We start from the raw sequence: 24,817 nt of genomic DNA, 5'->3' as shown, positions 1-24,817 counted from the left end.
CTGGTGTCCCTTTAAGCCCATTAGAAGGCAATAATTAGTGATAAAAAGTGCAGTAGAAGAGGGGTTTAGTAGATTAAGTGGCAAGGGCTGCATAAAAAAGGTGGGGGAGGATTACAGGATACACAAAGGATACAAAGGTGGGGAAGGATACACGAAAATTAGTAATTTTAATGGCATGGGTTACACATTTGAGCCTGTGAGGGACAGGCCTCTAGTGTCTTGACTACCACTAGATGGGGGACGATCGGTTTCAGGCTCCAGCTCAACCTTCAGTAGGATCATTTGGGTGGAATTCCAACTCTTGACGCTGCCATTTGTGGGTGTAATTCCAACGTTGGGCCAACACTGACCCAACGTCAGCTGCCCAACCAATTGCAATTTGATATTATTGGTTGGGCAGCTGACGTTGGGTCAGTGTTGGCCCAACGTTGGAATTCCAACTCTTGACGCTGCCAACCATTGCCAACCATTACCAACGTTGGGCCAACCTCTGCTTGCTATCTGGGTACGTTTCGCCACTGCTTTGCAACAGATATATTCCAGTGTCCATGCTCTGGCGGCGCCCACACAGTCATTTTCACCCAAATGATCCTACTGAAGGTTGAGCTGGAGCCTGAAACCGATCGTCCCCCATCTAGTGGTAGTCAAGACACTACAGGCCTGTCCATCACAGGCTCAAACGTGTAACCCATGCCATTAAAATTACTAATTTTCGTGTATACATAATATGCTGCAGCTGTTGCCTATTGAGTGTCTCAGTGACGCCACTTCCATTTGCCTCCATGGGACCTATCTTAAGCTGCTGCCTAGCAGGTAAAACACGTTTAAATGGATATATTTATTTTTATTAGCTAGAAATGATGCCACATGTCTAAATTCAATGCTATGTACGCCACTTTGTAAGTTTGTTTAGATCAAAGATTCTAGAGCGCTACGCGCTAGAATCTTTGGTTTAGATCCAGTGATTCTGCTGTCATGGAAACGCTACGTCACACTTCAAAGACTGGCGGCTGTCAAGAGCGACGTTTTTTGCCAAAAAAATAAAGCCAAAACACGTCCGTGAATTTAAGAATTTTAACCGCATGCTGTGAAGTTACATGCAGGTCTCTTTTACGGAGGAAACCCATACTAAAATAAAACTCTGTAGTCACGAATTTGATCGTGTTGGTATGAATATATGTTGTAGTATGTGATTCCTAAAGTGTAAAAAAATATACTAACGTCTTAGAAACGTTGTAAAATTATTGAAATAGATTAAGAAAGCCACCGCTATGGCGATTTCAATGGTTAGATTCAGAGCCATATAAAGGTACCTTTATATGGCTCTGGTTAGATTGATTTGTTTAGATCCAGTGAAATTGCTGCCTTGGCAACGCTACGTCATGGCTTCGGGACTCAGAGAAGATGAAGTGTAAATTAAGTTTTGAAATCAACCTGCAAATTGCTTTTCAAGGGGGGCGTTTTTTCCCCAACCTAGAAATTCAATGGTTTGAATTCGGACCGATCCTAAACCACTTTGTCAGGAGCACAGATGTAGATAGATAGATAGATAGATAGACAAGGGGAAATTCAAGGTCTCAGTAGCATACAGACATCACACACAACATGCACTTACAGCAGAAAAAGTAAGTATATAGGCTATATATATAGAGACAGCTAAGAAAATACTACTAAATACTAAATATACTATATAAACTAAATAAAAAATCCACATAGTGTGCTTATGATCAAGCATGAAGCGCTTGCAGAAGTTGAGGTTTTGGAGGTGTAATTTCATTGGCTGTTGACTAAAAAATATAAACAACCTTTATGCTGCACTTGTGTAAGACATTGTAGCCTACGCAACCGTCTTAGTTTAAATAGACGTCTGGATGAGCCCGGGCTAACTGCTGTCCTTTGGCACCATACTGGCTCTACCAGATAATGCTGAGTGGTGACACAGTTACTGTGTAAACAGCCTAGCAGAGCCATGATGGCCACTAGTTTCTATCAAGCGTTCACCCTATGGTTGTGCATAGACGACAAGACCGACACATTTTCCCCCAATCACATCCTACTGAAAGGCGGAATATCCGCATAGGAGGATAGGGGCTAGGTGTTGAATTTTTCGGGAATAAACTGTCACTGAAGTGCGAGCTTTTCCAAACAATTATCTTGAGAATACTCCTTTTGTTGTTGGCTTAACCATCGTTATGCCTGGGATAGAAAAATTGCCGATAGAGGAGACCCTGGAAGACAGTCCGCAGGTAAATGTCTGGTAAAAGGCTTGCCTTTTCCATTGCATTCAGCTAATGTTAGCTAGCAACAATCAACTGGCTAGCTCTTGCTTACTGTCTTTGTGCCATGGTCAACACATTTCTTTACAAAGTGCGATGTTGTGAAGGTGATGCGATACAATGTCATCTTGGTAACTCATTTTGAATTTTGTTTTGGTGGCATCCCTTAGTGTTATTTTAGATGTAGCCTATGTTGATGACATCTGCTTGCATGTTGTCATCGCTGTGCAATTAAAATAGCTGCTAACATTAATCACTTTTCCTTGTATGAACTCTTATCATATAATAGGCGTGCGGGCTTTAGCCTACATCCGAATCGCAATGATCATAACTTCGTGTTGCTTGTAAAGCGTCTTCACATAAAGTTAATCCCTTCAGATGTTCTTCAGACATGCTGAAAATGTAAGGTTGCCAAAACTCCCACGAAAATAATAAGAATGGAGGATGGGCAAGAGCAGTAGGCTACTCATGAGAGGTGTCACTACGGGCCTTGTTTGCTCAATTGAAATGAAAAATGGTATCACATGCAAATGCATAGGCCTACACATGCCATGCACATGCATTCTTTAGGCCTATCCATTATTTGCTCAATGAAGATGTAAAGTGTTTTTTCACTGTGTTAGCAATACGTTGACATATCTTAGAATGACACTATCTTAGTTGAAATTAAATATTCAGTGGCAAAAACAACTGTCAGTTCTGCATACTAAATAGGGTTATACATGTGAATAAAACAAACAAACATTATGTGTGGTAAGTATAATCGAGGAAGAGAGACTTAAGACTAAGGGAGGTAGGATTGCAGTTTGTCTTGTATTTATCACACGTAATTTGAAAGTGCAGGCAGGAGCATGAACAGGAGAGGGTTTGCAGAGTGTTTTGACCATTCGTACTTCATCTGCAGGATCCAGTGCCACTTACATGTGAGCCTGCGGAGATTTGCAAAATGTCTTTTCTATGTCCTCATCCTTCTCTCAATGGCAATCTACTCCTGGGGTTCTCAAACATTTGGGTGGCAAGGTAGCCTACCCTTGTGGGAAGTCTGAGGATACCCCTCATAATTGTAGCAATAATATGCTTCCTACCATTGGTACACTTAGATGCCATATCCTCTGAAGTTATGGCCAGGTTGTTTGGCAGGTGTGTAACTTTTGTCAACTGTGAGTTTTGCATCACTTCATGATGTAGACTGACTCATTAAAAAAAAAATCAGATTCATCAGCTAGCTGGCAAATAAGCCAAGCTAAGCAGCAGTCATTGTGACCTGAGTCAAGTGATTTAATGTTGATGTGAGTGGGAGCGATAGACACAATTTGCTTGTTTTATTGGTGCATCATCTGTAGATATGATTTTTTTTAAATGATAAAGCACTTTATCAGCCCCTGTAGAACTCAACCTATGACTACATCTGACCTCTAGAGTTCTGTTTTTATAACTGTCTGTCTATTTTTTCCCCAGACACGCTCCTTGCTTGGTGTGTTTGAAGAAGATGCAGCAGCCATAACCAGCTATTCACACCAACTCTTTCAGGCCATGCACAGAATCTATGATGCACAGGTCAGTTTGGTACCTCTGCTAATGATCACATTAAGACCAACAGTAGTCATGCAAATTTAATGAAAAAGTTTTGAAGCTATTGTCCTTAGTTACAAATCATCAGGTGTGGTCGGTTCTTAAAGACAGACACCCAAAAAATTGTTCCTCCTTAATAAGTAATTGATGCATGTTAATTTATACATTTTAATGGCATTGTATTGTCTTGTTTCTGTGCTCTTCAACTATTTTTTTTATCTTTGAAAGTGAATTTAAAATGATTATTAGTGATTCAGTCTCAGTTTAATGCGTTATGCAGTATTGGGACAGGACATCTCTGTCTACATTCATCAGTAGATTTATGATATTGTCCTGTTGGCAATGATAGGAACTGCAATCAGCGCTAACAGAGGCTCATAGATGCAGGAAGAGTCTGCCCAATGGTCATATTCTGCTGCTGCCGCTGCCGCAGCTCACTGACATTAGTCCACCGCTATTAATGTTACATTATTAGAAGTAAAAGATTATTTCGCATGATTAAATTTGGTGTGTGGGGCACCCTGGGAAGGGAGAAGTACGGCTGGTGGTTGCGCGAGGGACAGCAGTGTGTGTGAAGCGCATGGGCAAGCTTCCCAAAGGGGAGGGCAGTGTGACGGAGTGCCGTCACTACAGTTGAGTATGCGCTCTGACTGCCATACCAACGGGCCTGGCTCTTTGGTGTCGTGGTCAAGCTGCAGGTTTAGTGCCCCGGAGACCCGGGTTCAAGACTGGGTGGGGTCACTTCTCTCTCCCTTCGCTACAAACTCAAATACCAACAGCCTTTCATCAGAGTCAAAGACCGTCCCTTTAAGGTTAACAAGTTTTCCAAAGCTGCGTAAATATTGATTCCTTATATATCAATCCTTCCTACTTTCATTCCTTCCTTCCTTTCCTTATGTCCTAGCCCCTCCTTCTAAAAACATGGAGGAAACAAGGAATGGATGCAAGGATAGAGGAATAAAGAACAGACATGGATGAGGAATGACATGCTTGTTCACTTGCGCATAACTTTTAGATAACAGCAGAGTTATGACACATTTTTCTGTTTTGTCTCTTGTTAGAATGAACTCAGTGCTGCCACTCATCTCACCTCAAAGCTGTTGAAGGATTATGAAAAACAGGTACTAACCAGCAGCTCTAATGCATAGAGATTATGTTATGATGTTTATAAGACAAGTTATGAACGTTATGAATCTCATTCAAGGTAAGTGGCATTTAGGGCCATTGTTGCTTTTAATTTGCCTAATTGGCTATGCATATTTGTTATGGCTCATCTATGGCTGGGTCACACCGCAAGTCTTAATGGTAGTATAACTTTCTTTGACTTTAAATATTCTTTAGAAGTGGCATCTATTGCCACATTGTGGCTTCGGTACTCTATTCCGATATAATTGTTCAGACTGCATGTCGCATTGCAAAATATCCGACCTGTATCGGATTTAGACCACATATGGAAATTGCCCAAATCAGAATAGAAAAAGTCAGATTTCAGTGCGCAGATCACACTTTTTGACAACATCAGATATGTGTCACAAGTGTAAAAATATGATGTACAGTAACTATGTTTCAACTAAGTTGCAACTATGCTTAGTCTTCCTTAGATGAACAATAAGACTTAAACTGATTTCTTCCCACCTTTGAGGAGTCTGTCTGGGAAGTCATGGATCCTGAGAATTGTACTCATACTGTGGTAACTCTTTTGTAGCGATTCCCACTAGGGGGCGATGATGAAGTCATGAACTCCACTCTGCAGCAGTTTGCCAAAGTCATTGATGAGGTGAGTCATCCACAGCAAAGGTGTTTAGGGCCCACACACACACAGAAACACACACCCAGGCACATGCATAAACATACAGGGCATACGGAAAGTATTCACAGAGCTTCACTTTTTCCACATTTCGTTATGTTTCAGACTTATCTTAAAATGGATTCAATATTTTTTTTTTTCTCATCAATCTGCACGCAATATTCCAACACCCCACAAAAAAGCAAGTTGGAGTGTTTTGTAAATTTATAAAAAAATACAAGACTAAAATATTCCATTTACATAAGTATTCAGACCCTTTGTTATGACACTAGCCAGAGCCATAGAAATATCTACCGCTCTGATACTAGCCATTGATCTCTGGTGCATCCTACTTCTATCAATAGTCCTTGAGATGCTTCTACAACTTGATTGGAGTCCACCTGTGCTTAAATGAATTAATTGGACATTATTAGGAGAGGCACACATCTGTCTATATAAAGTCTCACAGTTGATGATACATTTACAAAACACCTGTTTTTGTGGAGTATTGGCGGATTGTGTGTAGATTGATGAGAAATAAATGAATTAAATTAATTTTAAGATGAGTCTGAAACATAACAAAATGTGGAAACCTTGAAATGGTCTGAAAAACCAACAAACACATAAAGCATTTAAAGTGTGGACATACCTACTTATTTATGTGTTTTCGTTATTTTGACTATTTTTACATTATACAGCTAAATTGAAGATCAGAATTATGAAATAACATGTATACAGTATGTAGTAAGCAAAAGAGTGCTGACAAAGCAAATTATTTTATTTTTAGCTGTGATGACAGCTTTGCACACTTAAGTATTCTCTCAACCAGATATGGATGGTTTTCCAACCATTAATGCGATCTGCATGTGAAAAGTCTATGTTATAGTGCCACCATCAGGAACCTAGAATGTAGAGCTTCCAATTTCGAAAAAAAAAAAAAAAAATACGTTTGACACACAATTCACATGTGAGTACATTGATGGATGACTAAATGTCATTAATCACAGAACTGAAGATGGCCGTCTGCGGCTATACTTTTTGTTTAGGTTTTCAGCTCAAAGTGAGCTCTGCCTGCACTTTGTCTTACAGCTCAGCTCGTGTCATGCAGTCCTCTCTACCCAGCTGGCAGACGCCATGATGTTCCCCATCACACAGTTCAAGGAACGTGACCTCAAAGGTAGATGTCAGTCTTGATTTTTGAAAGAGGTATAATGAGTCACTTATGTTGTTACATTACATTACATTAGGCTGATGCTTTTTAACCAAGCATGAACAAATGTAGTTTGTAAGCTGTTTGGCCTCTCTCATCATCTCACAGAAATACTCACACTGAAGGAGGTATTTCAGATAGCCAGCAATGGTATGTGAATGATACTGCATCTACACTTAATGGAGAAATGAAATAGGTCTTCTGAACACCATAACACAATAATGTGCAGCTAAATTGTATTTGCTTTTGTTATTTGGTCTCTCATGTAGATCACGACATGGCTATCAACAGATACAGCCGTCTGTCTAAGAAAAGGGACAACGAGAAGGTCTGTCTCTACTACTATTAACTTAGGCTAAAAACGAATGTCTGGATGAACACTGAAGTACTGTAATAGCCGCCTATTATAGAGGCTGTGGGCGTCCTACTTATCAATCAATCAATGTATTGTTTATAGTGCAATCACTTTACTTGAAGTGAATCTGAGGAAGACCGCAAGGTCGAAACGTTATCTGCCAAATAAGAAAATAAACTCAGAAAAGGATATCAAAAAAGAATACCAAGGAATGTGCGAACTTTTTTCACAAAAAATTGACTTGTTGAATTGTTTTTGTATATAAATGGACAAACCATTTAAATTCATAAATTAATCTTGTATGTGACAAACTTTTATAAAACGTTCTGTTTCCTCGTGACCAAAAAGAAAATGTAATTATGGGTCTGATCCTGAGGAGAGGAATTAGTTAATGTCTTTGGTTTTGTGTGGGCAGGTGAAGAGTGAGGTTATGGAGGATGTCTACACCTCCAGGAAGAAGCAACACCAGACCATGATGCACTACTTCACTGCACTGAATACCCTGCAGTACAAGAAGAAGATAGCCCTGCTGGAGCCACTGCTGGGATACATGCAGGCACAGGTAAGGAGTGAGTGTTGGCACAGTTCTGTGATTTAATTGACACTCTGGGCCTATAGTAAGGATGTTACATCTATCAAGACCAATTAGTTGTCCAAGTGTCTATAGAAACTATGCTAGATTTATTTCCGACTGTGCATGTAATACATAGACTTTCAAAGTGTTTTGCACCATATGGGGACTATGAGGTGTGTTCAAGAAAATTAATTTCAAAGATTCAATTTCTAGTTCTTTATATTCTTTGCGGGACAAAGAACAAGATTTGTAAACATACATACTACATGGCAACATAATTTGCCTTGTTGTTCCTCACAAAGTGAAATCTTTATCTATTGTGTGTGTTCTGTTGAGACTGTAATAAACAATGCCGCAGAGGGCCAGACTAAAACGGGGAACTGGCGTATACTGGCTAGCTTAGCTGTTGCTTTGCAGCGTAGCTTTATCTTTGGAAATGAAATCGAGTGATACCAGTCCGATTGTTTTAAAATCACGTTTCTTGAAAAGCCAATGCTGCAAATATAGCCTACAACCAAAAAAAGCTTGTTTTCAAAGAAATGACACTACGAGACGAGATAAATCTTAACTGTTTATTTTTCAACATCATCTGAATGATTAGGCTAACAGACATTTCCCAGTAAAGTGAACTTGCCCTGTTCAATGCCTCTTCCTACAAATCCGTCGCCAGTCTTGCAAGTAAAAATTTACGTTGATGTGACATAAACTGACCGTCGGCAGCCAGGTATTTTTATTTAAACATAAAATATTATTTCGTACATAATTCTTAAATGTTCACGGACATTAAGGGCCCTATCTTGGCGATCTAAAACGCATGGTCACTGACGAATAGCTTAAATGAATTTAGGGGTATGTCCAGTCCACATTGGGGGTGGTTTTGTTATCGAACGTCGGGCGTCTGGCGCAAAAAAGGTTGGTCTTATGTTTCTTAATCAGTCAGTTAAACAGCAAGCAGCGCAACTTCAAGCAGCACAACTTCAAACAGCGCATCGGTATTTTGATAGTCAGCTGCGCATTTGAAGGAATCTGTTTGCACGTGAGACCGTATGGAACAGGTATTCCACTAAACCATCTTGTGACGGTGCATCTTCAGCTGTGCTTCATATGCGCCTTTCGCTATAGACCAGGTTTTTCTTGGTCAGTGGCGTGATGCTTTTTACATGGTGCAAGATAGCGATCACACACCAGACCACACCGTAGGTCATTAATTGCCATACCCCTGGGTGCATCGTGTAATAAAAGAGAAGGGCATGGCGAACAATTCAAGTGTAAGATAGGAATAAACTTTGCGTGGTGATAAGAATACGCTATGCTCTGCGTTTCTGATTGTCAAGATAGGGCCCTATGTGGTGGCATGGGGCAGATATTTGAGCACCCTCAGTACCCTCCTCAGAGTCTGATGCAGAAATTCAGTTCTTGGTCCTTTTTCACTAAATATCGCATAGTCCCGGATATAGCATGTTCAATTCATGGGTGGAATATCTCTATAATGTGAGTAGACTGCACACTGAAATTCGCAAGTGAATGCAATGCCATGTGTGGGCTTATTATTTCTGAAACTACCTGTGTGGTCCTCTCAAATGCTTGAATACAGAACCTTGTACATTAATCGGCTCTTGTTAGACTTGAAATGTCCAGCTTGTGTTTTATTCCTCTCTGGTTAGATCAGTTTCTTCAAGCTGGGTTCTGAAAATCTCACACAACAATGGGAAGACTTCTTGACCAATATTGGCACGAGCGTGCAAAAGTAAGTGATCTCATGTTTTAGGATTGCATGCTACATTTAACCCTTTTGTCACTTATTAACAAATAACATCTTTATCCAGTGTTTCCTCTGCATTCATTTTGCCATGCCCCCCCCGCCCCATGGCTAAATGAATGCCCCCACTGTTACAGTTGCCTTTTAAATGATCCTGCCGACGTGTCCTCCCCGCTGGCTGCCGCTCACATTGCAATAAGTAGAACTGGTCAGGTTATTATGGCCCATCCAGTTTTACTCCACATATTGTTGTGTTGATGTACAACCCCAAAACAGAAAAAGTTGGGATGTTGTGTAAAATGTGAATAAAAACAGAATGTAATAATCTGCAACTTTCTTAAACTCGTATTTACTTGCAAAAAGGACACAGACAACATATCAAATGTTGAAAATGACAAATTTGACTATTTCATGGAAAATATATGTTAATTTCTAATTTGATACCAGCAACATATTTCAAAAAAAGTTGGGACAGGGCTAACAAAATGCTGGAAAAGTTGTGTAATGATAAAGAAAACAAAAGGAGGAATATTTCACAACTAATAAAGGTAACTGGCAACATGATTGGGTATGAAAAAGAGCATCCCAGAGAGGCAGGGTCCCTTAGAAGTATAGATGTAGGGGTATTCATCACTCTGTGTAAACCTGTGTGCACAAATGATGAAACAATGTAATTTTAATGTTTCTTAAGATGCAATTGTGAAGTATTTGGGGAGTTCGTTATCTACAGGACATAATATCATTAGAACATTCAGAGAATCCAGAGAAATCTTTGCAAACAAGGGAAAGAGCTGAAAAACAAAGTGGATGGCCATGGTCTTTTGGACCTCAGATGGCACTGCATCAACACCAGACCTGTTTCCAGACCTGTCATTGTTGGGGCTCAGGAACACCTCTGATAACCATTGGTTATGTGCACAGTTTGATACTCAATTCAAAAACTACAACCAAAACGGTCAAAACAGCCAACATTGTATTGATACATAAAGTAAATACCACTATCTTATCTGGGCCTAAAATGTACTAAGGTAACATGGAAAAAGGTCCTGAGTTTAGACCAATCAAAAGAATTTGCCATTCTTTTTGAAAATCATGGACTCATCTGGGCTAAAGAGAAGAGGGCCTATCCAAGTATCCAACCTATCCAACTTGTTTTAGTCTTCAGTTCGAAACCCAACATCTATGATGGTGTGGAGGAGCATTAGTGCCTACAGCATGGGCATCTTGCACATTTGGCAAAGCACAATCAATTCTGAATGATGTATACAGGTTTTGGGCAACATATACTCCCATCCAGGCAATGTAATTTCCAGGGAAGACCTTGAATATTTCAGGAAAACAATGGCAAAATGAATTCTGCACATATTTATAGTATTTCTCCATAGATGATGAGTCAAGGGGCTAAAATGGCCTGTCTTCAGTCCAGATTTGTGAAATTAGGTTTGTAATGGAATGACAAACATGACTTATAATACCCCATACTGTTGAGCAACTGAAATCCTATATTGGGGAGTAATGGGACAATATTTCACTCTCAAAACTCTAGCAACTGGTCTCCTCAGTTCCTAAATATTTACAGAATTTTGTTAATTGAAGAGTTGAAGCAGCACAGTGGTAAACATGCTCCTGTCCCAACTTTTTTTGAAACATGTTGCTGGTATCAAATTGAAAATTAACATATATTTTCCATGAAATAGTCAACATTTTCATTTTCAACATTTGATATATTGTCTATGTCCTTTTTGCTGATAAATATTGGTTTACGAGACTTGTATATTATCACATTCTGCTTTTATTTGCCTTTTACACAATGTCCCAACTTTTTCTGTTTTGGGGTTGTAGTTTATTGTAAAAACATTAGCTTTCTCACACAGTGTTTCCTCTTCACTTGGAGCGGTGGTCAATGCTTAGGGCAGGCGCACAATATTGTCCAGATGCATATTAGGCTATAAGTGCCCTCAGCTGGCTAGTGCTCACATCATTGCAGTTTGATGATATTACAGCAATACTAATTAGATGTATCTGTCCAGTTTTATTCCATATATTGTTTTCATATACGTTATTGGCGTGCACTATCAAGAGCTTTCATTTACTGCACCATAGGCTGCTGCATTACGGTATGTCAGTCAACAATATCGCAAAAACTACTGGTAAAATTTTCACAAAACTTGGTGGAAGACTGTAACACAAGCTAAGAAATACCCATTAAGTTTTGGAGCAGATCTGACTCAGAGGGAACCTCTAAGTATTTTCGGTAACACTTTATTTTAAGCTTCACATGTTAGCCACCAATACATACCTAATTAATTCCTGTATTAGTGACTTGTAAGGCATGTGTTAGGCAACATTAACCATTTGTTAGGTGTGTATTCACAAATGTCTTGTTCATGACGAATTAGGCCTTTATTATTGATATAATGACCTTGTAAGCCTTGATCTCTACATACTAATTAGTAGTAAGTACCAAAATAGAATATGCATAACCTACTTGTATACTGTCTGAATAAATCCCAAATAGTAGGAGAACAGTTGTAGAATAAGCAAGTGTATGGCTCAACCTCATTGCTGCATTTCACTGCCCAGGTTGCTGTGTGAAATAGCACTTAATAACTGGGAGATTGGCTCCCATTCTAAAGTGGAAACTGGTTCCTTGGTAGCAAGCACATTATCATCAGTAATACCTCTGCAGTATGTACTTATTAGTCATGATATGTCAAAATATGGTCCCTGTTCTAAAGTAGAGGCTGGGAGGGTGTTAACAATAGAAAAGAAGATGAGAAAAGTGACAGCACTGACAATGTTTATTTAACAAGTTCTGTAAACATGTTACATTGTACACTCAATGAGCTCACAAAGCACAAAAAGACAAGCAAAAGCTAGTTGTAACTAGAACTGACAGGATAAAAACACGTCTTTTAAACAAATAAAAAGGGCAAAAGAATTGTCATTCAACACATCTGTGGTGGTCTTCTTTGAAACGGGACCCACCTACCACATATCAAAAACTTGTGCACAGCAGGCCTATTTGCCTGAAAACTACAGTAGCAGTAAAGAAATCACACAAAAGAACATTTGCTATTTACTTGCCAGAGTGGACTAGTATTTTATCAGTATTGGGAGAAGGTATTGCTAGTCTTTTTGTGCTTTGTGAGCTCATTGAGAGTACAATGTAACATGTTTACAGAACTTGTTAAATAAACATTGTCCCAGCCTCTACTTTAGAACAGGGACCATATTTTGAATGAACAATGTATGCACTAGCAATGTATTAAGGGTAAAGAATGTCTGTATTGACCAGGAGTTATATAGTCTAGACTGTTCCCATCATATAATTCTTAATAATAATAATGCCTGACTTTAGAATATGGAACCAATTCATGACTAATAAGTACATTCTGCAGAGGTATTACTGATGATAATGTGCTTGCTACCAAGGAACCATTTCCACTTTAGAATGGGAGCCAATCTCCCAGTTATTAAGTGCTATTTCACACAGCAACCTGGGCAGTGAAATGCAGCAATGAGGTTGAGCCATACACTTGCTTATTCTACAACTGTTCTCCTACTATTTGGGATTTATTCAGACAGTATACAAGTAGGTTATGCATATTCTATTTTGGTACTTACTACTAATTAGTATGTAGAGATCAAGGCTTACAAGGTCATTATTAAGATTATATCAATAATAAAGGCCTAATTAATCATGAACAAGAAATTTGTGAATACACACCTAACAAATGGTTAATGTTGCCTAACACATGCCTTACAAGTCACTAATACAGGTATGTATTGGTGGCTAACATGTGAACCTTAAAATAAAGTGTTACCGTATTTTCCATATAGTTGCCTATTTTCTCGCAATAGTATCTCCTATTGTCTTTGTCGTTCATATCACTACACAAGGACTGGAACTTCATTCAAAAGTGAAAGCAGAAATAAGTCCATTCAGGGCGGAACAAGACGGTTCGCCCTGTCGGGACCAATTTTCCCATAATGACCGGCGTTCTATACATTATCCCGCTTATTACACGGCTACTTGCCAAAACAAAACAAAACTCCCCCTAATATGACTCTTTAGCCTACATAGCCTAGCCTATTTGTTACCGTTTTATAGTGGCTTTTGCTGAGAAACAAATAGTTCGCAACAACACGCGCTGAACTTGAATCAAACATTCTTTAGAACACAGCTGATCAACCGTTTGCTTTCACTTTTGAATGAAGTTCCAGTACTTGCGTAGTGATATGAAAGACGTGAATTAGAAGCACAAAACCCATTTTCCTTGACAGCGGTGTGTTATCGAGAAATAGCAGACCACCGAACATTGGGAAAGCCCATTCAAGTGAATGGAGCATTCTTCAGCATTATGAAGAGCCGTGTAATAATAATTTATCTGATGTGGTGGAACTGCGTTCCTCCCCGTTCCCCCCACTTTAACCCCTGCATGTACAGAGTGTGTGGTAACACGGTGTGGATCACCATGTGCAAAGAGCTCTTGTACACAGATGTTGGGACTCGGTTGGCTTAAGTGTATGTTGTAGATGTAGTAGTCCATAGTAGTTTATCAGATGTGTTCATACAGTATGCATTCATCTGTTTTTTTTTTAGTGTCCGTAGAGAGATGGATGGAGAAGTGGATACTATGCAGCAGACCATTCAGGACCTAGAGCAGGCCAGTGACCTGCTATACATGCCTGACCCAGATCCCAACAAGATCCCAATTGACCGCACCCTTACCCGGAAGGCTGGCTACCTCAACATGCGCAAGTATGAATCCTAAATCATGGATATGATCCAGTATTGTCTAGTAGGATCCAAAAGAGTGACCACGCATAAGTATGATCTGTTAGTTTTACCCTACGTGTCCTTGGCAGTAAGTATCTAGTACAACACTTTCTTCAATCTCCAAATCCGATAAAATTCTAAGGCAATGTCAGGAGTTGTTGTAAACTTTCATCCTTTTCTTTTTTCAATATGCAGAGCACATGCCTTGTCTAGAACATTAATAGGCAGAGAGGGATTCCTGTTTTTATTTTTTTTATTTCTGCATTTGTTAATACAGATGCACTAAGATACAATATGTAGTTTGTAATTTGAGCCCCTGTTTATGGCTCCAATGCTATAATCAAGTTTGCAGATGACACCACAGCTATGTGGTGCAAAAACAATAACCTGGCACTCAACACCCAGAAGACCAAGGAGATCATTGTGGACTTCAGGAGAACCAAGAACAAGGCGCACACCCCCCTCCACATCAGCGGTGCTGAGATGGAACGTGTGTCCTAGTAGGGATCGACCGATATGGATTTTTTAGTGCCGATACTGATTTTTTTTCCATCAGCCTTAGCCGATGACCGATACAGGCTGCCGATTTTCTTGAGCCGATATTTGGAGCCGATACTGCTTTTATTTTGCTCCCTCAATTTACATCATACAAATGACACATAATTACACAGATGATGATAACAAATGTTATAAGTCTCAATTTAAAAAAGGAACATTTGTTGAACTTATGGATGGGTGCACAGGATATGGTTAACTGTGCAAAATGCTCTCATCAACATCTTACAACACAGCCTTGATGATTCATTGCTTGCTGACATATTATAAGACATAATTCAGGTCATCACAAAATGTCCTTTGTCAACACATTTAAATAATTTAAGAAAACAATAAGCCTGAAAAGTAGCTATTGAAATAAAGTGCTTGATTTGTAATTTAAGACTGCATGGTTTAAAATGTTCTATGTCTATATTTTTCTAAAAAAAAAGCTGCCAGATTTGTCAACCACAGAACATAAATCAGCAGAGGAAAATAACATGGTGTCAGATGTTTCTGTTCTAAACGGCATCAACGTCAAAAGCTATAAAAACATATCTCTCAAAGTTTTAAAATCTCTCCTTCAGGTAACGCAGCACTCTCATATCGCTGTGATGCGTGTGTCCCATTGAGTGAGACAGACCAGACGCACACACAAACTTCTGTTTGGTAGCTGACGAACCACCATTGAAATGGATTGATAATGATAACGTTAGCAAACGGCATACACGGTATGTCTGGTTGTACATGATAAACGTTAACACAAATTAATATTCAACTACATATAACACGTCTCTCATTATTAAAGCTCTGATATCACTGCGATGGCAACTTCACCCCGCTCGAGGGGAGAGGGGGAGGGAGACGCACACACCACACGCGTCCAAAACTCAGCCAGGTGGTCGCTGAATAAAACTGCCGCAAATATCTCGGAACAACGTCGGCATTACTTAATCATATGATTTACCAGTGTTCGTAACAGCTACCACTACCGCATGCATAGGGATAGCCTACAACTTAGCTATTTGCAGCTCCCTAAATACAATGGCAAGCAGTTTTATAGAAGAGGCATTTAGGGAGAGACACACACACACCACACGCGTCCAATACTCAGCTAGGTGATCGCTGAATAAAACTCCCACAAATACCACGGAATAACGTTGGCATTACTTAATCATATGACCAGTGTTTGTAACAGCTAGCCTACCGCAACCGCATGCATATAGATAGCCTACAACTTAGCTATGTGCAGCTCCCTAAATACAATGGCAAGCAGTTTTATAAACGAGGCATTAAGCATTAAATAAAGTAGGCTATCATTCGCGTTTTCCATTTGGACCCACAAACTTGCTAACACCTTCAAAGTGTATGGCAATATTTCAGCGAAGCCAAACAGTTAAGATGCTTTGAAAGTTAACTAAAAGTTTAAAGTTAAAAGCTTAAAGGGGCACCAGGCAAGCCTGATGCTTTTTCTCTAGGAAACTCCCCCTCGCTCGGTCTGAAGCTCTTTTCCTTTTCTTTGTGTCTTCCGTCAAGGGTTTTCGCTGGCTCTGCCATTATACACACGTTTGCAACAATCTCTAGCGTTTCGTTAGCCTACCTCTGTGCTGTAAACTGATCCTGCTTCGGTCGGCGGGTAGGATACACCAAACTTGCAAGTGGGATATTCTTCCTACAGGCAGTAGGGGCGAGCGAGAGAGCCTTCATTCGCCCCGTAATGAGTCATTTAACCATATACCGATAAAAACGCAGATTAATCGATTCTGTATAACCTTTGACCGAGCCGTTGTAGTCAGTAACTATTAGACTGTAAAATGAAGGAGAGAGAAGAAAATGTGCTGCCTAGATCATTGATTGGAACATTTACTTTTCAAAAACGGCTTGATGGTGTTGATAAATCGCTTAGCGATTCCAACGATGCAGCAGCTTTAATCTGTTTGTTGTGCATTGCTTGTCTGAGCTGATGACCCCTACTGTTATTTTCTGTGTGTGTGTGTTTCAGTAAAACAGGCCTTGTGTCCTCAACCTGGGACAGACAGTACTTTTTCACCCAGGGAGGGAACATGATGAGCCAGTCTCGTGGGGATGTTGCTGGCGGCTTGGTCATGGACTTGGATAACTGCTCAGTGATGGCTGTGGATTGTGAGGACCGACGTTTCTGCTTCCAGATCACCTCTTTTGATGGCAAGAAGTAAGGCTCTGACCCATTTTATTTTCATTCCTGTAAAGCACATTAAAGCATCAAAGGAGGTAATACTGTATGTGTTTGCTTTACTGCATCAATTATTTTTTTTGCTTTCAAGCATATAACGCCACTATTCTATTATGTTTGTTATTAGAAACCACAAACGTTACAAAGGCCTATTGCTTGTTGGTTTGCCAATGACTTGTTGAGTTAATTCACTCATGAGAATAGCTGCATTATAATAAATTGAACCTCTGTCTGTTCTAGAGTGGCCATTTTACAAGCAGAGAGCAGGAAGGACTGTGAAGAGGTAGAAACACAACCAAACACTTGCTATACATAATCTTTTCAGCATAGCAGACAGAAGATATCCTCTAGTTCAGTGGTCGGCAACAGGTGGCTTGTGGGCCAAAACTATAGCGTCATCCACAATGACTGGCAACCCTGGTAAAATTGAGTGAAACAAGGTTTCTTTTGGTGATTTATCTTAGTCCAATGAACACAATGAAAACATCCAAAACTGTTACACCTGCATTTTAAGCCTAAGAGCATGCAGAAGCATACTGTAATGCAATATTTTGAAACTTTGGAGAAAAAGTAAACACAAAACCAAAAAGTAGATTATACAAAATTAGTGGTTTATTTGTTTATTTGTAAATAAAAGTGCAAACGAGGTGTTGAAACACCGATCAGACTTAATTACCGGTATTGATTATTTTCTGGTAAATCATCTTTCCTGTGTCCATGTAGTGGATTGCAACCATAAACAACATTTCGAAGAGGATATATCTGAGTGAAAATCCTGAGGTGAGGTCACTTCTCTGCATTCTTGTTATAGAATGATTGTACAACTACTTTCTCGGTTGTCATTTTGACATGCTTTCCAAACCTTTTGCAGGAAATTGCTGCTCGAGTCAACCAATCCGCTTTAGAGGCTGTGACACCATCTCCCTCTTTCCAACAGAGGCAAGAGAGCCTGCGAACAACCATGTACGTAAACAGTGCTAGGCATCGACCTCTTGCTCCAGTAAACTGTAATTTAATCAGATGTTTAAGTAATGTACATTTGTGAAACAGTAGCAGTTAATTCCACTGGATCACTGTATGGTTTGACTATTTTACAATCCTTCTTGTGTTATTAATGTGAGATCATGGATAATATTAGATGTGTCCTTTCCTCCTGTCTTTCAAGTTTTATTCAAGGACATACTGTATGTGACTAAAGAAACTATTTAAAAAATATATTTTATTATATTATCTGTTGGGAAACTGATGAATTTGTCAAACTCAAATTTTAGGCAAAGTAGGCCGAAAGCAGGACGCAGCAGCAGCCAGAGCTCAGTGGGGTCAGAGTCACCTGCTCTCTCCTCTCTCTCACTTGACTCACTGGTGGCTCCTGACACACCCATCCAGTTTGACATAATTTCACCAGTTAGTGAAGAGTATTCTGGCCAGGCCAAAAGTGCTACACAGGGCAGGTTTGTCACACTTTCCCAAACTTCGGTATATCGTGAATATTAAGGCTTTCACTTCACCCTCAGATGTTGTTTGAATTCAAGGCTTGTCTTAACCACTTCTCCCATTTCTGAAAGAAGGACCAACCCATTTGGGGAGTCAGGGAATTCACATTCAGAAGATGGAGAAGGTAAGGAGTCTATATTTGTGGAACTCATTGAGCATGTTCATAAAACACAATAGTTTAAAACAAAATAATGAATCTGACCAATTAACAACATTTATTATGACCGCCGCGCAGCGAAGCGTAGGTTTAGTCAGATTGTTTGTTTTTTTTTCCCCCACTCATACATGCATTATAATGTCATGTCCATGCATAAACTTTGGTTGTTATCATTATCATATTTTCAGAGCATTTTTTTAAAATTGGGCTTGATTTTCAAAAAGCCCGTTTTCAACTTCTCATTTCACCACGTAGACAGGATTTCTTTTTAATTTTACCATATATCATTCTGTATGTGAGGTTTATCTGTCCAAAATTTGGGTTTGTTGCTCAGTTGCAGAGATAAGACTTTTAAAAAATAATAAAAAATCCACTGAATTTGTACTGGCCTTGCAGTACCACTTTGCACCACATGTGGTGTTCTTTTAATACAATGGAAGTCAATGTAAGAGTAAGAGAGTCACTTGTTTGCTACACATATCCAATCTAAACACACAGTTTATGGTTCATAGTTGAATTGCCCCAAATAATTATTTCAACATGAACAACATACTACACATAAATACATCTTATTTAGAGAAAATAAACTGATCAAGTAAATTATACACACATAAGACTGACTGGTCATCATACACGCAGCAAGAGGATTTAGCATAATTGCCATCTTTGTAATGAGTTTTCTACACCAGCTTCAACCTATCAGTGCCTATGTGAGTACTTTAATAATTACTAGCCAGCTGGTTAGGCAAAGTCTATGCATGGTATGCAGTCCTCTGTGAGAGACAGACAAAGAGCTAGAGATCAGTGCTTTGCCTCCATGTGATCTGGGAAAGAAGTTGGGAAATGAATGTCATAAAGGAACAGATTCAAGAAAAAAGGGGTTTCTAAAATTCAGTGCATTGTCAGATTGAAGCGTTACTTCAATTGAGATTAGGTATTTCATTTTATGAAGATGACCATGTGTGTTTCCATCATATGAAAGTATGATGGGTATGAGGGCTCGTGTGGATCCAAGAAGCATTCATAAAAAGAAGATAACTCTTAAGTATTGCTTTTTTTCTGCATCTGACAATGCACTGAATTTTAGAAACCCCTTTTTTCTTTCAAAGTTTACAATACTTCCGTTTGTCTGCACAAACCCTCACTACACTACCACAGAAGTGTAATTATATTTTGAGAATTGTTAAGGGAATAAAATAGCGACGTGGCACCCTGCCCGTTTAGCATCAATGTAGCATCAAAAGGGTTCTCGACTGTTGTAGAAAGAAATGGATGATCTTTAATGCAATATCTACATTGCCCATTATCAGCAACCATTCATCCAATGTTCCAAAGGCACATTCTGTTTACTAATCTGATATCATTTTAAAAGGCTAACTAAGAAAACATTGGAGAACCTTTTTGCAATTATGTAAGCACATAATGGAATCTGCAAACTGCTGCCCTGATTTAAAAAAAAACAATGCAACTGATCTCAGCTGGTAGTCTGTCTATAATATCTATAACTTTATTGATTGAAAACCGGAAAACACTACAACATTCTGTAATGTTGAATATTAATGCTCTGTAATGTGGAATTTTTTTTGCAGAAAATAAGGCCATGTGAATATTGTCAATTTCTGTCAAACTGTGTATAAGGTCCTAGACTTTGTTCATCATTTGAATTGACAAAAGTATGTAAGCCTTTGTAATGCCTGTCTTTGCTTAGATTCCATCCTTCACCAGCTTTTCATTGTGCGCTTCCTGGGCTCTATGGAGGTGAAGGCCACAGAGAACACAGATGTGATCTATGAGACCATGAGGCAGATCCTGGCAGCACGGGCCATACACAACATCTTCCGCATGACTGAATCACACCTCCTAGTCACCTGCGAGTGTCTCAAGTAGGAAACAATCTCAGGATCTGATTTATAGAGGTCACATTTTCAACTGAGTGCCAGAAGAGAGCAGTGTAGCTAATTTTGAGGTTTACTTTTCTTTGCTGTTTCTTTTGATAACATAGGAAATTGAAAGTAATGATATTGGTGTTCAGCTATTTAACTTAAGCCATTTAGATCTCTAGGATATCTTGTAAGCTGAAATGACAATTCAACCATTGTATATTTACATATTGTACTGTTTGGCTCTTCCTCCTTCAGGTTAATTGATCCACAGACACAAGTAACCAGATTGAGGGTAGGTCATCATCATCATATGTAAATTGTCTATCATATTGTCATATTGAGTGGCATAAGAGCCCATGCATAGTTGGCTATGTATCTTATAGCCCTCCTCCTGCCAGCAGTGCTATCACTCAGTGGACGTTTCTCATATTTTTTTCCTTGCTGTCCATTTGTTCCTTAGTTCCCCTTGTCCAGTGTGGTGTTGTGCGCATCTCATCAAGAGAACAAGCGACTATTTGGCTTTGTGCTTCAAACAGCTGGAGGGAAAGTAGATGGACGACCAGTCGTTGTCTGTTACATCTTTGAGTCTAACAATGATGGGGAGAAGGTAAGGGCCAGTGCCTGCGTGCCATGTTCACACTACTCTTCCTCACCACGGACAGTATTGGGGTATAGCTACTTCTTAAATGAGAACATGTCTGGTAAGACATTGCAAATGACACTGGCTTTATTAGTCCTCGCTCTTTTGTTGTGGAAGAAAGAAAGAGATAGTGGTGAAAAATAAGGGTAGTAATGTCACTGTCTACTTTATTTGGAGCTTAAGGGAAGGCAAGTTTATTTGTAAAGCACATTTGATACAGAGTTAATTCAATGTGCTTTACATAAACAAAAGTAGAGAATAAAAGTAAATGAATGCATAAAAGGGCAAGAGCAAAAATAATTGTTTTAAAGGTAAAGTACATAAAATATGAAAATTAAAAAACAGAAAAGACACAAAGTAGAATAATTAAAAGACAGAATGTGTCTAGAAGTGCATTTGATCAGTTAGCAGAAAGTAGACGGTCCTGATTTAAAACTTACTACAGTTGGGGCATTTTTGATGCCATCTAGAAGTTGGTTCCAGAAAAGGTGCTTCACCATGTTTAGTTCTCACAGCGGGCTTAACCAACAAGTATTTTTCCTGAGACATGAGAAGTCTGGAAAGTGTGTACTACTGAAGCATATCTGATCGGTTATTAGGTCCCATTCCATTTAGTGATTTATGAACAAGCAGTAGTGCTTTAAAGTCAAGTCTTACATGTCTTCTGTGACTTACTAGAGGCCAGTGCAGGGACCTAAGTATTGGAGTAATGTGGTCAGATGTTGTAGTTTTTGTGAGAACCTTAGCTGTTGCATATTATATCTAACTCTGGTATGCTTTTGTGCAAAAAACGTACATTATATTTTAACCAAGGACCAAACAAAACACGCCAGAGAGGTAGATTACCCCCACCTTTAGTATCCCCAGAGACATTCCACGCAAGGTTTCAGTTATGTTTGGGGGACAGGCTGCCCCCACTTTGTTTCCAGTTTTCGGAGCCTGGGCTGTCTACAGACACCGGGTTTTTTATACAGTGTATTCATGGAATGGAATGCTAGCAGTCGTGAGGAGATGATTGCTGAATGTGACACAAACATTTTTGGGCTTGATATTGCATAAAATCCCTCCCTTTAATATGTAAATGTATTTATTTTCTGTGTTTTCTGTTCCTAAGATCTGTGATAGTGTGGGCTTGGCTAAACAAATCGCTTTCCATTCCGAAATGGTAAGTTAGTATGGGATCTGAGTTCAAATTATGCTTATGCTTAAAGTTGGGGACTGAATGTTGGCCTTTCAACTCAACTAGCACAAATCAAGACTACTACCATCAATCTCATAATTATTATTGATACTCTCTTGGGAAAGGATCGAAGAGCTACAGAGAAGCAGAAGGAGCTGGAGAAGGCCAAAGAGAAGCAGCAGGAGGAACTGACCAAACAGAAACAGATTGAAAAGGTATGTCTGGAACTTGATGTTATGGACTGACCCTCAGGAAAAACAAAATGTACTTCTCATTAGAAAAGAAATACCAAAGGTCGCTGACATGAGTGTAGTTTCCATTACTGGTATTTAGCCCACTACCCAGGTAAAGGGGACAGGTATAGGAACGTCTCACTATTCAGCCCTTTTAGCCGTTGTGTTTCCACTGCTTACAGGACATGAATTAATGCATAGGCTACGTATATTCATATGTATACATGATGTAAGGATTCAATGAAATGATTCAGTCTGATAAAATTTCTAGGAATGCTTTTTAAAACGACAGGTCATGTTAGATGCTTATTTATGGGAGTAGGACCATAAAACTCACTGCTATTGAGTTAACTAAATGGCTCTGCCCAGCAGGACCTTGAAGAACAGAGTCGCTTGATAGCCGCCTCTAGCCGTCCCAACCCACCTACTGCAGATGGACAATTCCTGGTGCTTAGCAACAGCCAATCAGAGGACAGTGATGCTGGCGAGGAGGGCCGGAAAAAGGGTGAATCAGAAGCCTGATCATGAATTGTGTACACCTTCCCTCTCAAAAACTGTCCACTTGGCCACAGCCATGCTGAAGCCTCCCACGCAAGGGCCTCTGAAGGGAATAAGGTTTTGAGAGACAAAAATGACAACCAATCATTGTAGCAAGCAGGGCCTCCGACAGAGGAGGGAAGGACAAACCATAGAATAGGCAAAACTTCCCCAAATATTTTTTTTTTAATTCTTACTTATTTTTTGTTCTGTACATAAATTCTTTATTTTATGCTGTCTCTTATATTCAAAAGATATATAAATGCTACAACATTTTGTATAATTCACTACTTCATACAACAGCATACTAAAACATGAGAGAAAATATTCTTTTTTATTTTAGAAGAAACGGAGTGTGTCAAAAACAGACTCATTTTGTAAAGGACTTGTAATAATATCTTTATTTTGGAGTTGCACTCTAAGGCTTAAGCTTACTTTTGCTCTAACAGCCTTTGCATGCCCTTTTGGTTCTGTCAAGAGGGGTTTTTGTTCCATTTGACATGTTTTGTTACTTAAAATCAAGAAAAAAATCATTTTAATGTCTGCCGAAGAGACTGCCCTTAACATCTAGCAGAAATGCTATGTTACGACCTTGTATTTGCCATCATTCAGGATAGGAAATGATTTACCAGTGCTGTGCGTGTGTTGTGTTATGGAAATATGAGAGAGATGAGAGAATATTTTTCTGTTTCACATAAATTCCTTATAGAGTGCAATTTCTGCTTGATCAGCTAGAAATGTTCAACTTGACACTCAAAATAGCAAAATAAGATTTAATGATCTGTTTAAGTTACTGAATGATGGACCACTGTGTTTGCATTGGTGCACTTGACGCTCTGCCCTCGACACATGCCCAGTATAATGCATGTTTGTTGCTGATCTCAAATCATGTTTTATTTCTCAACAGTGTTTGAGATGTACTGTTCCCTTGAAGCACACAAGACTGATATCAAATGAGCTTTTGTATGTATGCAATAATATTACAGACTCTTTCTGGTGGGGAAACACTCAAGCTGATTGTATAGTATATTATAATTATCTTAGAGATATGCAGCAACAGTCCTGCTGCCCCTCAAAAAGTATGTAATTGAACCAACATATCAAGTACCATTTTAAAGCTAATAAAGATGTCCATTTTACTGCAAATGTGCATGGTACAGCAAGAGTCTGCAGATTATTTTTTAATCTGATCAATCCTCAAACCTGTAGCATCTCTATTTTCTTTTCTTTTTTTGTTGCTATAATCTGATTTCAGTGGGATATAAATGAATGCATATAATACCTTGAATATAGGCATTTGCTACTCTGTATCCTTAGGCACAAATTAACATTGGACGTTGTATATTGGCTTTGGATTTGAAGATAAAGGGGATCAGTGAACAATTCTGAACAATTCTTAAGATTTGATCCTGTCTGTGTGCTAATATGCTGTGTATTAAATTGCTTGTATTTCAGAAGGGAGTCATGCTCTCTTTACACCAAGGAAAGTGAAAATCAAGCTATAATAAATATTACAAACAATTATATATTTGATGGAGCCTGTAAGATTATAATGGTTGGGTTTTCCATTTTTAAAAACTTGACTGCAAACAGGATTAGATGGTGTTTGAAGGTGCACTTTAGAGATCATAG

The 24,817-nt window shown here is 39.1% G+C and overlaps 1 protein-coding gene across 5 annotated transcripts; it reads left to right on the top strand.

Annotated features, from left to right (window-relative positions):
• The first annotated feature begins 1,418 nt into the window (after nucleotides 1-1,418).
• On the top strand, nucleotides 1,419-24,155 carry appl1 (adaptor protein, phosphotyrosine interaction, PH domain and leucine zipper containing 1). Of its 5 annotated transcripts, none has more exons than XM_042090017.1 (22): nucleotides 1,419-1,625; nucleotides 3,735-3,833; nucleotides 4,910-4,969; nucleotides 5,554-5,625; nucleotides 6,724-6,811; nucleotides 6,953-6,994; nucleotides 7,114-7,172; nucleotides 7,615-7,761; nucleotides 9,438-9,520; nucleotides 14,139-14,297; nucleotides 16,852-17,040; nucleotides 17,302-17,344; nucleotides 17,785-17,841; nucleotides 17,933-18,024; nucleotides 18,333-18,512; nucleotides 18,627-18,679; nucleotides 20,421-20,595; nucleotides 20,851-20,887; nucleotides 21,056-21,202; nucleotides 22,350-22,400; nucleotides 22,541-22,630; nucleotides 23,018-24,155. In XM_042090017.1, exons 2-22 carry the CDS (start codon nucleotides 3,810-3,812, stop codon nucleotides 23,168-23,170), a joined length of 2,001 nt encoding a protein of 666 aa, XP_041945951.1. In that variant the 5' UTR covers nucleotides 1,419-1,625; nucleotides 3,735-3,809; the 3' UTR covers nucleotides 23,171-24,155. The 5 variants fall into 5 exon arrangements, with proteins under 5 accessions (XP_041945951.1, XP_041945946.1, XP_041945949.1 ...); XM_042090012.1 differs by lacking the exon at nucleotides 1,419-1,625 and adding an exon at nucleotides 2,027-2,246; XM_042090015.1 differs by lacking the exon at nucleotides 1,419-1,625 and adding an exon at nucleotides 2,029-2,246 and having other exon boundaries at nucleotides 18,630-18,679.
• The last annotated feature ends 662 nt before the right edge of the window (nucleotides 24,156-24,817 follow it).

The sequence above is a fragment of the Alosa sapidissima genome, chromosome 4 (assembly GCF_018492685.1).
Source record: "Alosa sapidissima isolate fAloSap1 chromosome 4, fAloSap1.pri, whole genome shotgun sequence".
Classification (NCBI taxonomy): Eukaryota; Metazoa; Chordata; class Actinopteri; order Clupeiformes; family Clupeidae; genus Alosa; species Alosa sapidissima.
The sequence above is the reverse complement of the archived record's forward strand: the minus strand, read 5'-3'. Positions and strand labels throughout refer to the sequence as shown.

Excerpts from the sequence above, each read along its gene's own strand:
- appl1 (XM_042090012.1), top strand. The coding sequence starts at position 2,193 with ATGCCTGGGATAGAAAAATTGCCGATAGAGGAGACCCTGGAAGACAGT. Across the intron at positions 6,995-7,113 it reads ATTTCAGATAGCCAGCAATG|ATCACGACATGGCTATCAAC; the intron begins GTATGTGAATGA and ends TCTCTCATGTAG. Across the intron at positions 20,596-20,850 it reads GTCACCTGCGAGTGTCTCAA|GTTAATTGATCCACAGACAC; the intron begins GTAGGAAACAAT and ends TTCCTCCTTCAG.